At 39.5% G+C, this 14,260-nt stretch overlaps 1 protein-coding gene across 1 annotated transcript in view; it reads right to left on the bottom strand.

Annotated features, from left to right (window-relative positions):
• The window catches only part of MTHFD1 (methylenetetrahydrofolate dehydrogenase, cyclohydrolase and formyltetrahydrofolate synthetase 1), a 51,266-nt gene that overhangs the window by 16,585 nt on the left and 20,421 nt on the right, over positions 1–14,260 (bottom strand). Inside the window, exons 7-16 of the mRNA XM_039875213.1 lie at positions 13,656–13,792; positions 12,664–12,775; positions 7,818–7,945; positions 7,279–7,376; positions 6,939–7,112; positions 6,168–6,304; positions 4,522–4,568; positions 3,777–3,884; positions 3,562–3,636; positions 1,487–1,589 (exon numbers count right to left, since the gene is read on the bottom strand). Of these exons, the coding sequence (XP_039731147.1) occupies positions 1,487–1,589; positions 3,562–3,636; positions 3,777–3,884; positions 4,522–4,568; positions 6,168–6,304; positions 6,939–7,112; positions 7,279–7,376; positions 7,818–7,945; positions 12,664–12,775; positions 13,656–13,792 (1,119 nt within the window). The remainder of the gene's footprint in view (positions 1–1,486; positions 1,590–3,561; positions 3,637–3,776; positions 3,885–4,521; positions 4,569–6,167; positions 6,305–6,938; positions 7,113–7,278; positions 7,377–7,817; positions 7,946–12,663; positions 12,776–13,655; positions 13,793–14,260) is intronic.

The following is a 14,260-nucleotide window of genomic DNA, read 5'->3' as shown; positions in this document are numbered from 1 at the left end:
ATTTTAACGCATATTTGATATTAGCAGAAAAACAGAGCAGGCCATAGTTTTTCAAAAAGCCGAGGTTTGTGGTGGTGTTCTGTGGGATGACTCACTGACCTTACTGAGAAATACAAAAGTCATAAATGCAGGGTCAGGCAAATGCCTTTTGAAGCATGCTGGGCTACAGACCTGTTCTTTCTTTCAGCACACTTAGAAGAAAACAGTATACAATCTATCCAATTGTATACTCTTGGAAAACATGGCAAAGATCAACCAACTAACCAATCTGAATTCTACCTCAGGACTAATTACTGTTAACATTTTAGTGCATTCCCAATTTTGTTTTTTTATGTGCCAAAAAATAACTACAAAACACAAAATGAACTACACACCGGCTACACTCCAAATGAGTCAAAGAGGAGAGGCATTTTTAAGGCACTTGATAACATGCCAAATTATTTTCCATAAAGACTGTAATAATTTAAATAGCACTCAGAGGAAGACACACAAACACACACCCTCTCACTTGATAAGCAAAGGATATAATGTATTGTTGAAGCCTACCCTTACTTTTCAAAAAATACAGTGTCAAGTTCCTTGTATCTAATTTCTCTGTACAAATAGCCAGTCAATAGGTATGATTCACTTTTTTTCTTGTTTGCTTCTTCTTAGAAAGCATGAATTAGACATAAAGCAAAGGAAAAGTGAATGAGATACTAAATTTTCAAAACAGATCTTTAGCTTATTCCTCATAAAATACTATACATCTGTCTAAAGCTACTGAAGCAAAAGAAGAGAAATATCTATATGGTTTTATATATTAAGAGAATCGTCTTAAAAACGCTATTAGCTAGCAGCAGTTGCTGAACCAATGAAAATCACAAATACAGTCAATAAATTGGCCATTAGCTGCATTCTGCTCAACTGAATGAAAATTCCTTCTCGGCAGTGATACAGGATAGATGGATGCACTGTTGGTACAAAAAACTCTAAGCTGGGCTGGGCTAGTTGTACATAGAGAAAAGTAAGATATAGCAGTGAAGTTAGGCAACTCACTCACTAAACTGCCAAGTGTTTAAACCTTGAAGGCTACCTACTTTGTTACAAGTGAATTGCATAAAATGAGGTAAAAATGAGTAGGCAAGCTAGAGAGCTTCACGAAAAATCAAGTCACTTATGCCAGATAAGAGTTCTGAGAATAAAGGGCAACATGATTCAAGAAGTAATTAAACATAATTTCTCTACTTCACGACACTAAAACTTTTTGCATAAAATGAAACTTGCAAAATGTTATATTTGGTTTATGCATGAACTTCCTTGAAACTACCCTCACTCCAATCAACACTGAATAGCCAGCAAATGTCCAACTAACCCAACAAAAGGAAGTCTGATTAAAACACCAATACACAAGCTTCTAGACCTTACATTTTTCAACAACTCCCACAAAAGGCGTGGGGTGTGCTGTATAACCAAAGCAAATGGGGTGTGTATATGGCTCTGATACCTCTTTGCCAAGTTATGGTTTCTGGATCGATATCCAATCTTGCAAATCTGTTTATCTCTTCATCTGTCAGTGTGGTAGGATCAGTCTTTTCAATGCCTAGCCTCTGAAGAGGGAAGAAAATTAAAACATAAAATAAGACAAAATGAACAAAAGCATAATAAATCTAAAAAATATTTTTTGATTCCCTATCCCCAGATAAGGTCCTCTCTAAGAAATATAAACCATGTTGAATTCAGAAAGGAAAACTATGATCCCTTCTGCTAAACCTTTATTTCCGACTGACTTGTGTACAAAGGTATTAACATGTTTGTCCCTCCAACCCCTCACCAGAGGCACTTCCTTAAGCCCAGCGCTAAATAAGCAGTGACCAAGAAGTGTTGTACCTAATCACCAAACCCAAACATATTGAAAGGAAAAGCAAAGAGCAAAGCTTTTTCAATCAGACAATTAAGAAGCCCAATTCCAATGAAATATTAGGAAGGGCAAAAATAAGTATCAATCAATAAAAATCAATGTAAATCACTTGTACATGCCTTTTATGCAACATCATACTTTCACTGCCTTCTTGCTATTCCAAAAGGCACAAAGAGAGTTTGTCTCTTCTTCCCCACAGAACTTGGAAATTTTATTTATTTACAATATGTACATGGATCACATCCTAAAATGGAAAATGCTTATATAATGCATTCTCCTTTTTTCTAACTCATGGTAGATCTGGGTGGGCTCCAGAAAGCCCTACTCTTCCCATAGTTTCTTTCTTGGGCTATGAGGGCTTTGTTTTAAAACCTCAGATGTGTTTTCAGAGCTGGTGCTCACTGGTTTGTCAAACAGGAGGCCTCACAAGCCTAGGACATGACACTGTACAAAAGGCAGCAAAGCTCCAGTCACAAGGCTGAGAATCTACTGTCTGACAACCTGCTCGTGACTGAGCACCCAAGGGGCAGACTGCTTTAACACTGTGTGAAAGGGAATGCCTGGGGACCCAGGAAACAGGAGACTGAGGTTCTAAGTCCAACTCTGTGAAGAGTACTGAGGCCCTGGACAAGTTCCTTGATTTCCAATCCTAGAGCTCTTTAAAGGATCATTTGAACATTGAGTCTAGCACCTCCCCACACCTGACAGATAAGTTCCATTAGCAAAGGCAAGATTAGAAGTTGCTGGCTCTTTCCATGGTAATTTGCTGCCTTGAAGAACCCAACTCTTTTATAAGTCGGATAATAGTTGACCTATCTGATGCATAGGATTTTTTGGGGGGGAGGGTGAAAACAAAATAAGCTAAGGAATACCACACTGTGTAAAAGTCACTTTTTCTAAAGTCCAGGAAGAATTAAAGTACAATTCTAAATACGAACAGAGTTGTAAAGCAAATAGAGCAAAATGTAAACCATGCATCTGGGTAAGGTGGAGCTTCATGTATTATTCCTGCAGCATCAAAATATAAAGTTGTAAAAATGAAAAGTAAATAGAACTATTGTCAATACTACATATACAAGGAATGTTACAGTTCATTCCTTTTTATTGTATGGATGTTCCAGTTTGCTTATCCATTTATCCACTGAAGGACATTTGGGTTGTTCCCAATTTTGGAGATTATTGATAGAGCTGCTAAAAACATTCATGTTTTTGTATGAATACAAGTTTGCATTTCTCTTGGATAAATACCTAGCAGTGAGATTTCTGAATCATATGGTATAGTGTATGTTTACTGACTACAAGTTTTTTTTTTATAAAAATTCAAATTAAATATAGAAGTAACCACTCTGTGCTGGGAAGAGCAGGGATTCAAAGTCCAAAAGCTGCCATGCTGGCATCCTAACTCCTGTTCATGCTATAAAGGAAATGTCTTAGCTGAGGGCAGACTGTGGTGCTCTATTTATTCCGGGACCAACCACTTGTGATTTATAGATAAATGAGAAATAATCTCTACCGCCAATCTTTGTTATGTATATCATAACCTTAAGACTATGGTTATGGATGTAACTTGATCTGAAATAGGCTACTCTAAGGAGATTTTTACCTTCTTATTTATCACCCAATTTCATACAAAAACAAAACTGAAGAAGGGAAAAGCTTACCCGTAACCTTCGTATTTGGATGTCAGAGAACTTTCTCACTCCATTTATTGATGGTACCAAACGATTAAAGAGAGCCTTAAAGAAAAAAGGAAAAGGTCTTATAAACAAGAGGAACCCCACTGCCTTGCTATGTACATCATCGGTGCTTGAGGGATCAACATTAATTTGGGTGCTTCAACTTTTTCGAAAGTGCCCATGGGGCCTCAACACCATACCTTGTCAGTCTGGGTCAGTTCATGGAACATCCGGGCATCAATGGCCGCGGCAACGAGGTTATTAGCTGCAGTGATGGCGTGGATGTCACCAGTGAGGTGGAGATTAAACTACAAAAGAGTAGAAGCCACATCAGTCTTCCAACTTCTCTGCGTCTTTCCAACACTCGTTCTATTGCAACCATATCAATTCCTATGTTAAAGTCAATGTAAAAATGCGGGCAGCACAGCCGGTGGACAAACACCCAGACAGGCAGATCTGGAAAACGTAAATGAATGCCTATCTGTCCTCAGAGGAAATTGTGGTTCTCCCTAAGTGACATGTCCAGTAACCACAGACACCACACCACCATGAGCAACAGCAACAGTGGATTATTGAGGACACTCACGTCCTTCGAACAGTGAAGAAGTACCATGGAGCAAGCCAACTCTATGCCTGTACATGTTTCCTATTTCTGGAGTTATTACTCTGAAGTTACTCCATGTTGGTTCTTCTCAATCTCATGCTTTATTTGATCACCTGCTTAAAATTATTATTCCCACTGAAAGCCAGACTTCAAGTCTTTGTCATGTCAAAAAACTAAGCTGTCTCACAAGTTTGCAAATTAAGAGGTTTTTCCCTTAAGCGTCCGTCACTGCTGCTGAGAAAGAGGTCATTTGTCCACTAAGACCTCTATGATAAAACTTAATCTCTGGAAGGAAAAGCTATATTAAAGGGTCTGATTCAAATAATTCCAGGGCTATTTACCTCTTCCATAGGAATGACCTGAGAGTAGCCACCACCTGCAGCACCACCTAGAGGACAAGTCAAGGTGAGACTCGTGTTAAGCATACTTCTCCACAAAGAGATGTGGAAGTCAAATAAAAGCAAAATGGATTCTGTAACTGCTATGCATCTTTATTTATTTACTGTTTACAACCATTTGGACAGATTTGATCAAGTGTTTCCTAATTTTCTCTTGCCAAGCTAAAGCATTTAATCTTGCTCATGTTGGACAGCCTCTCAACTGAAGTCTGAGTGTAACTGACAAAACCATGAACACATACATACCTACTCATTATCTTTAGAAACAGGTTCCCCATGATTCCTAACATCTGTTAAAAAGACCCAGCGTACAGTTACATAAAGGCAAACTAGTTCAATTTCAATACTCTCATAAACGCTACTAAGTATTTTAGAAAAGGAATATTTAAAACACACCAAACAAGCACAGACTGCAAGTCTTCTTAAATAGGAGACATATGTTAGAAAACAAGCAGCTTAACAGTTAGATTTTTGCTGACCCATTTGGATTATTAACAAGAGGCCAGTCAAAAATATCCAGGCCTTCAGGTTATCAGCGAGATAAATATCCATTTGAGCTATAGATTTTAGGTTTTGTTTTTTTGAGGCAGAGACCATGCAATGAAAATGGGGCAAACTGTGATATGAGGAAAAGGAAGATATTGGGTTCAATAAGCAGAATAAGGGAAAAGGCTCATTCTGACGCTGAAAAGGGACTGTTAAGCTCAAAAGCAGAAGAACTAAGTCAGCACACTTATGAAATATATCACAACGATAGAAGAAGCACAAAGGTGTACCCCAAGTTAACATTTGTAGTAATCACTAGAACAAGCAGAATATGTGATACCCTATCACTAAGCAAATGAGACAGCTAACTCTAAGAACCTACTATAATTAGTAAAAAATAATTTTAATTAAAAGAACATCATGTTTGCAATACTGTAGCTATCAAAAACTGAATATGAAGTATGATTACTAACCATGTATTCATACAATCAGAATATGAAGTATGATTACTAACCATGTATTCATACAATCAGAAGAAACAGTGTTGTCTTAGAGACTGAAATAGACAAGGGGACCCATTGTGGTAATAATAGTGCCTTTGACTCAGTTGCCTCTAAGGTCCCAGTTGCTGCTATTGTAAAATGTAGATAATACCATATTATATTAGGAAATAAAAATAATATGCATAAACTGCTTTACACAAAACCTGGTATAAAACATATACTCTATAAGGGTATGGCTTCTTATTCCCATGGGGTGAAACATCTGTAGGATTTGTCTGTATCTCTACAAAGTCAACATGGTGATTGGCAGTTATGATTACCTTTATTAGTACTGTTGACTATTAGTCCTATAAAAGCATCTCTGCCCACATATTATCCATTCCAGGAATCCCTGTGCAATGTCAAACAGGGACAGCAGGAGCTGGGGTGATCTAATGAAAGCCTCCACTGAAAGCATCATGATAGGGGGTTGTGAGAAAGACATTCCTAGTGTCTAAATAAGCTGAAGACCCCATAAACATTCATGGGTCAAGTGGGCCAGGGAGGACTGAAGGAGAGGCAGGTACCCTCTGGCCACCCAAGATCTAGTCCTACCGATACCTTTTATTCCAAAGGTGGGGCCCTGAGAAGGCTGTCGTACACATGCAAAGACATTCTGATGGAGGTGGGCGCCAAGGGCTTGCACCAGCCCAATTGTGGTCGTGCTTTTCCCTTCTCCCAGGGGTGTTGGAGTTATTCTTCAAGATGAAAGCAAAAGAAGAAGATTAAATTTATGGGAATTAAATTGATTTGAATTGCTACTTCAGACCTAACAGATCCTAAAGAATGACTCTTATTCAGAATAATGACTTCTTAATCAGAAGACCTGAAAAGGATCTTTTTCAAGAGTCTTAATTGTAACTTCTCCCAAGTTTTAAATTAAAAAAACATTGATGTGTTTTAGTTCTTCAAACTATAAGGAGCAAATATACTTTATCTTGTAGAAAGATACTGTTATGATTTAAATTTCTCAATTTAGTCTGAAAATCTAGCTTTTATATGTAACTTTTCCACACAATAAAAATGAATGTTCAATAGATGTACTGAATTAATAAGTTTGGGGTTAAAAAAAGCAATTCCATTTGAAGACTAGGTTTTAAGACCCAACTTTTCCACTTACTAGATGAATAACAACAAATTTTTTCATCTTTGAAAGGTTATAATCCACTCTTAACTCACGGGGTGGCACCACGGATCAAATTAGTTAAAAATACCTGTGAGAACAGGTAAGGATCAAATTAAAGGAACCTCCTCATATATATGCAACAACTGCTGGTAAAAACAATCAGGGTTAACAGGCAGATTTAATGGGCAAATGAATAAAAACCATACCCAGTCACCACTACGTATTTCCCATCGGGCTGCTGCTTCAGGCGTTCCAGCACAGACAGCAGGACTTTGGCCTTTGTTTCACCATAAGATTCTACCTCTTCAGAGAACAGACCAATTTCTCGAGCCAGGTTACGAATGGGCTTTGGCTTGCAGGATCGTGATATATCAATGTCACTTAAAAGAAATACAGAAAAGATGTCAGTGTTGATTCACTGAATTAATCCCATCACGGGAATGGCCCACCCCAACCACAGATGGTGCTTTCAGATGGGCATACATATAGCCTTGGCTACAAACCAATGACCCACAAAGTTTTAAACCAGTACAGTTTTATTTTTACCTTGGAACAGGTGTCTTGAGGTTAAGGTGGTTATACTGAATCAGCCACTTTCCTGGCTTAAATTTCTCCAGGAAACGATTTGCACTCTCTACTGTGCTCTAAACAAAATGACATAAATGGAACTTAAAGAGGTTAATAATATAAACTCTACCTCAATTCTTAATCCTGGGTCACGCAAGTTCAATCACAAAATGAACAGCTTTATGATCTACTTATAAACATGCTTTAATTCTAGGCAAGGGTATACAGGCACTCAAAATGCCCTGGGCTGCTTGCATCTCCCTATATTAGCTGGTGTGTGTTAAAAGCCAAAACATACCTAGCAAAGTCAGTGTGTTTGCACTTCTCTTTTCCTCAAGTTTTCATATTCCAAAGTAAATCAGAATTGTGCCTCCCCTACTTTCCTCTACTAATATGACCGATTTTATTTGTTTTCCATGCTTTTTTTTTTTTCCCAACAGATTCATATTAAAAGCTTCTGTACAGGTTTTATGGCATTTCTACTTGAATTCTATCAGTTTCTTAGAACTATTACACACCTGCATTAGCATTGCCACTGTCATGGGCCCAACGCCACCAGGAACAGGAGTGATGAAGCCTGCCCTCTCTTTGGCCTCACTGTATGCCACATCGCCCACAACTTTTCTCCCATTTGGTTTTGTATCGTCTGTCGAGGGGGAAAAAAATCAAAGCAAAGTCTCAGAATTGTAATCCTGCTGTCTGTTTCTAAATTATCAAACATGACTGCTTATTCCAAAAACTAAGCAGAGCTTAGGGTGTGTAGTCCCAACTGGCTAAGTATCAACTATACTTAAAAGCTATAGGATGATAGGTGTTTGCTATTTCCTAGGGAGAAACTTATTTTACTTGCAAAAATTCACCAGGTGCTTTAGTGTTTTTTTCAGAACCAGAAGAATCCTTTTATAGTCTGTCAGGTAGCAAATAAAATACCAGCTGTTTTTTATTCTTATAAACTACCCAGTATACAATGAGCACCTTTTAAAATGTTAATTCGTTAAGGCCTACAAAGGAATTTTTTGGGTGCACAAGCTCCAACTATGTCACAGCTGCCGGATACCGTTTCTACAGCAACTGTCAGCATTTTGTAAGCTCCATGCGTGAGATAGAGGAACAATTCAACATCCAATTCCAAAGATGAGCAGCTACTTTAATGCATGCGAAAGGCAAAGAATGTAATAATTATATTGCCCTTAAAAGGATACAAGAATAACTACAAATCCAACCAGCAAAGAATAGCTATTCAAGAGAACAAAACCCAATAATGCATCACTGCTCACTCACACAAAGGACATCCTACACTTGGCTTCAGTGCACTTTCGGGGACGGGCTGGGGGACAGGGCCAGACCTTGCAGCGCGAAGGCTTCGGAGCAGGATCTGGTAGGATCTTAGCCACTTCATTTCTCTTTGATTGGATTTCCACAACCGAGAGAGGATGCTTCAGTGTACAGCAGGTCCTCAAATAACGTTGTTTCATTCAACGTCATTTTAACAGTAACGAGGAAAAAAAAAATTGATTCCCAGACAGGTCCATTGTCTGTGTGGAGTTTGCACATTCTCCCTATGCATAGGTTTTCTCCGGGTACTCTGATTTCTTCCAACATCTCAAAGATGTGCACATTAGATTAACTGGTATGTCTAAATTGTTCCAGTCTCAGTGAGTGAGTGAGTGAGTGAGTGAGTGAGTGAGTGAGTGTGTGTCCTGCAATGGAAGGGCATCCTGTCCAGAGCTGGCTCCCACCTGGAGCCCTGAACTGCCTTATAGGCTCTGGCCACTCAAGACCCTGAACTGAAAGAAGTGAATTGGAAAATAATGACCTTACTTGTTTTTCTTCATCTTTCTTAAATGTATATATAGCTCACATTTATTTCAGTGTTTAATATTAGAAGTGTTTTAGTCTTTATTTAGAAGTTTGGTGATTTTTTTTGTGACCAGAAATATGCTATAGGAACTTAACTCTTGTTTATATCAATCAGCCTATGGTCAAATTGGCTTCATTATAAGTTGTTTCATTTAAAATAGCATTTTCCAAGAACCTATTGATGACTTTAAATGAGGACTTACTGTATAGCCAAAAAGTCAGAATCAAGAGACCTGGGCTCTAGAATCAGCTCTTCCACTAACTGGTAGTCCTCAACCCCTGTGGGTTCCTGAGTGACCAGGAGTCCAAAGATGCAAAGAAGGAATAATACTACTTATTTTACAAGCTTGCTGAGAATCAAGTCAGAAAATGTACATAAACATAAGAGTTTCTCTTCCCAACCTACATACATAAGATATTTCCTATGTACTATACAGAGCTAGTGAATAAAAACTCCTTAGATAGTTTCAGATTTCTAGAAGGTAATAAAGCAGCAAGCTCTGGCAGAATATTTCCTCTCATAACCACTAAAGTCATTTCAAAATGCCAAGAAAATACTGTTAAGGGTTTGTCCTTTGTACAGATTTCAATAGTCTAACACTGAAGTTAGCTTAAAACATCCATGCATCTCTTTCTATTCATTGTTAGTCACTTTCTCCATGTTTCTCCATAAATAGGAGACATATCAATTAAATACTGCATTGGATTAGCTAAGGTTTGCCACTTAAGCAAACAGTGTTGGCTTGAGCGCCCTCTGATGTATATCCAGTATTTCAAGGAAAAGTATGACGCAGTCTGGAAAAAGTGAACACTTCTCAATCTACTTAAGTGTACAGCTTCGGTAACCAACAAACATCTTGGTAAAATATTCCAGGCCTAGAATTTCTCTTTTATTGGGGATTATATATACAAAGTTCCAGCTGAATAATTTGAGATTAGATTGGGATAGGGTGGGGAATCTGTTCCTTCTTTTTATAACCCTTCCAAATAAAACAATATTAATCTAGCCCTTCTCAAATTATCTTTAGTAAGCCACGTAGGAAGAACTTTTATGTATTCCTCTGGCCAATACATTCTGCTCTACACTTGAGACTTAAAAATATTCCTTTTTGGGGAAAAAAAAAAGTACACACCTTAATTCATTCTTAATTCGACAAGTGACTTATGATGTTATCCCTGAGTAGATCATGAAAATGATTTATATAATCAAAATATGAACCAAGAAGCAGCCCAGCTATGAAACATAGTGTTTCGAAAACGAACATTTGCAGAGAATAGTCTTTAGGTCCCCCAGCCCACCACCCAAGGTCTGTAACTCAGTGATTCTGCTGTCCTCAGGGAATAATAAAATCCAGGCTTACCGATGCTTAAACACCTATATGCCCAGGATCAATAAAATTACAGTTGACTGGGAAGGAAAATAATACTTTGATCTTATTCATATTCAACCATCTATATGAGGAATAAATGTGAACAGGACAGTAAGTTTCATGTTTAAGTCTACATTTCATACCTGTCTGCAAGACATTTAAGATGCCCACCCAGGTGTTTCTTCATCTTCCTCAAATGTAGTCAGAAAGAATGCCAAAAGCAGAAATATGATACTGAAGATGCGATGTTTTAAACAGAATGAGCTTGAATGCCATACTGCAAGTATTCAAAGTGAGGAGTTGTAGGAGAGCACTTTCTTTATCACCCATTAGATAATTACACTACAAGAAAATGAGTGCTCAATTATGAGTTAGTGTCTTAAAAGCATGGTAGGGAGAGTGGGAAGGAGGTTAAAAACAGTGAAGGCTTGACAGTGACTAATGTTCCTGGCAGCTTACTGTCTATATTTCGAATTTGAGATGGGAAGGGAGAAAAAAAATTATTCTTGCTATAATTTCCTTTGAATATTCGATAGATACGAGCGCCAGCAGTGATAAGGCATAATGCTGGATGTGGCGCCGCAGAGACCAAGCCTTGAAAAGTTGACTGTCTAATGGAAAAAAGAACAGGACACCAATTAGGAGATACAGATGATAAAAGAAGCTCCAAGTTCTGTGGGAAGAGAGGGAGGGAGAGAAGCGTTTTCAAAAGGAGAGATCATCCTTTGTTGAGGGGAAATCATACAAAGTTTGGAAGGAAGAAGAGCATTTCAGACAGAGAGGAGGTGGGGAGGAAGCGGTTGAAAGTGATGATCACAGTTGAGCTGATGCACTTGTGTAGCCCCAGGCCTGGGGTGGTGCTTGATGCACAGAAACAGTCACTTAATTAAAGGCTGTTCTTTCTTAAATCTATGAAATACATATACAAGCATTCACTGTGTTGTCCTTTCAAACTTTATGTTTGAAAACTTCATGAAGAAAGAACAGCCTCCTCCACTAAAGATGCAGGCATAGACACTGCAAAGGAGAAACAAGGATGTGTGGGAGGGCGCATGGTCTGTCTTACAAAATACATGTGAGAAAAAAAGGCTGCAGAGGTGGCTGGAACTAGTACAGGCTTAAGGAATCTGACAAATAACATGCGAAGAGGCTCATGGGCCCACGTCAAGGTGAATATGGCAAGACCATAGAGATGGATCTGAGCGGGAGTCAGACCAGTAAGAAATTCACAGCAGTCCATACAGCTGAGACTGAGGACAGAGAAGAGAGGAAAAAATCCTAATATTTAAAAGTGAATCCAATATAGGGATTGATTGGGAGGGAAACTAAAAGGTGCCAGACCTATGGGAAGGAAGAATGGTAATACCATAAATGAAAACAGGGAGTGAGGTGTCACTTAGGGAGGAGGATGCCAAGTACAGTTGTGGACATGGCTGTAAGGCTGGCTTTGTCCTCTCTGCCTAGTAAAAGCCCAGGTCAAACACCTTCTTTATAAAGCCTTCTAGAGTAGGGGTCCTAATCTCCGGGCTGCGGACCAGTACCAGTTGGTGGCCTGGTAGGAACCGGGCCACACAGCAGGAGGTGAGCAGTGGGAGAAAGAATGAAGCTTCATCTGTATTTGCAGCAGCTCCCCAGCACTAGCATCACCATCTCAGCTCCACCTTGGATCATCAGGCCTTAGATTCTCATTGGAGCACCGGCCTCTGGTGCCAAAAAGGCTGGGGTCTGCTGCTCTAGAGGAATTTTGGCAGAATGAGTCCCTCTCCTGGAGTCTCACAGAACTTTGCAAAGATGACACTATATTTTAAATCCATCCATCATTTATTAAAATAAAGGGTGATCTCTACACAAAGATAGAGTGAGATCTCCCTCTTGCCCTCTCTCCTTGGGAGCTGAAAAGGACAGTAGCTAAAACCACAAATTCGACCATAAAGCCGATCTTCCTGCCAGTGGCAACTATGCCATCTACTAAATGCATGCACCCACGGGCAGGTCACTAACATTGAACCTCAGCACTCCATGCCTAAAACGGGACAAGTGGTTCTCACTTAGGCTTCATCTGATGATTTAGATAGCTTCTTCTGCCTAACCCTCCACCAGAAACCACCTTCCTTCCACCTCCAGCAACACTCACCTGAGACGTAATTGATTCCACAATCGATGACTATTGCCCCAGGTTTGATCCACTCCCCTTTTACCATTTCAGGCTGACCAGTTGCAACCACCAGGATGTCACCTTTATTTACCTAGGGAAAGAATGTTCCGACTTCAGTCATTAAACAGTGAAACATAAAAAATCTAGAAGTGGAAAGGAAATCCCTAAGCTTTGTATAAAATTCTTCACTGTCATCAGGTATGTTCTGCAGGCCACACACCATCTCTGATAGATCTTTATATGCTGTGCTCAGTCTTACATATGCCAAAAAGCTCCCCTTTCACAAGGCATTTTACTGAATGGGGAACCTAATGAAACCTTGTAGAATAGGGAGGAGCACAGGCCTGGAGCAATAGGCCTAGGATGATGTCCCTGAATTACAAAACGTCCAGAGACTGCCCCCTCTCCCATGGAATGTGGGAACTACCACCTTCCACAGAGCTCTGCTTGGGGATGATTAAAAGAGAAGGTGTTGGGCCTGTCTCCTGCTTTCTCCTCACACTTAAGAGACTGCAGTGTCAAAGGAATGTGTATATGTGAGAATTCTTGGGCTCAGGAATCCAAGAAGCGGACGTCAAGAACAAGATACAAGAGATGTCACAGGACCACTGTCCTAGCCTCCAACTGTTACTCATTTGAGATCTGACTGCCAGGGGTCAATCCCAGTTCCTATACTGCTAATCTCTATCTACCACGAGGTAAACTGTTATAGAAAGAATATAGTCGGAACAAAATCTGCACAAACTTGGACAAGTTTTTAATTGAATTTGTTTTGTCATGTTGTGAAATGAGACAAGAATCATAGAATTGTTATAAGGGTTATGAGATAAAAGCACTGGCAGTTTCTGGCACTTAAATGTTAGCTATTCCCATTATGTGAGAATGCCCCACCGCACACGTGCATGCATGCATACACACATATGCATACAGACACACGGAGAACACATTCCACTCCGCTCTGGTCTCCCTACCTCCTTGTCTAGATTGGCCGTCTTAGAGTGGCAGGTGGTCACTGTGGCATGGTTCCACAGAAGCAAGTCATGCATGGGGGCACCGACTATTTTACTGCGTCCGACAACCACAGCGTGCCTTCCGGCAATCTGTACCCCTGAAAGAAAAGCCAGCGTACATCAGAGAATTGGGAGAAAGAAGCTGCACTCCTCCGCATGCTACCTAAATGGGAAAATTCAGAACAAGTGCACAAAAACAGGTTCTTAGCATCAAAAAGAAATCTTCCTAAAAACACTCCTTCTTTGGAAATAATATTTTCAACTCCAGGGTTTCAGCTACAAATTGGTACTTGTACATGTGTCCTTCTTGCTGTAGGTTTTTGAGAACAGCTTAAGCCAAGATCCATTGAGTCACAGGAGAGTGGGAAGAAAACCTACACTCAACCAAAAAAGACACCCCAATTTACAGCTATATGGAAGAAGACATCAGATTAAATTACATGGGAATGACAAGTAGGGGGTACGTAATGGGGTGGAGGGAAGTGAGAGGAATTAGATTACTATTAGTTATTCTTTCCAACTTTGGTAAGTTTTGGTAAGAAGTCTGGTAACTTCTCTTCTGGCTT

Source organism: Pteropus medius, unplaced genomic scaffold (genome assembly GCF_902729225.1).
Source record: "Pteropus medius unplaced genomic scaffold, Ma_sr-lr_union100, whole genome shotgun sequence".
Taxonomy (NCBI): domain Eukaryota; kingdom Metazoa; phylum Chordata; class Mammalia; order Chiroptera; family Pteropodidae; genus Pteropus; species Pteropus medius.
This window is presented reverse-complemented; position numbering and strand designations above follow the sequence as displayed.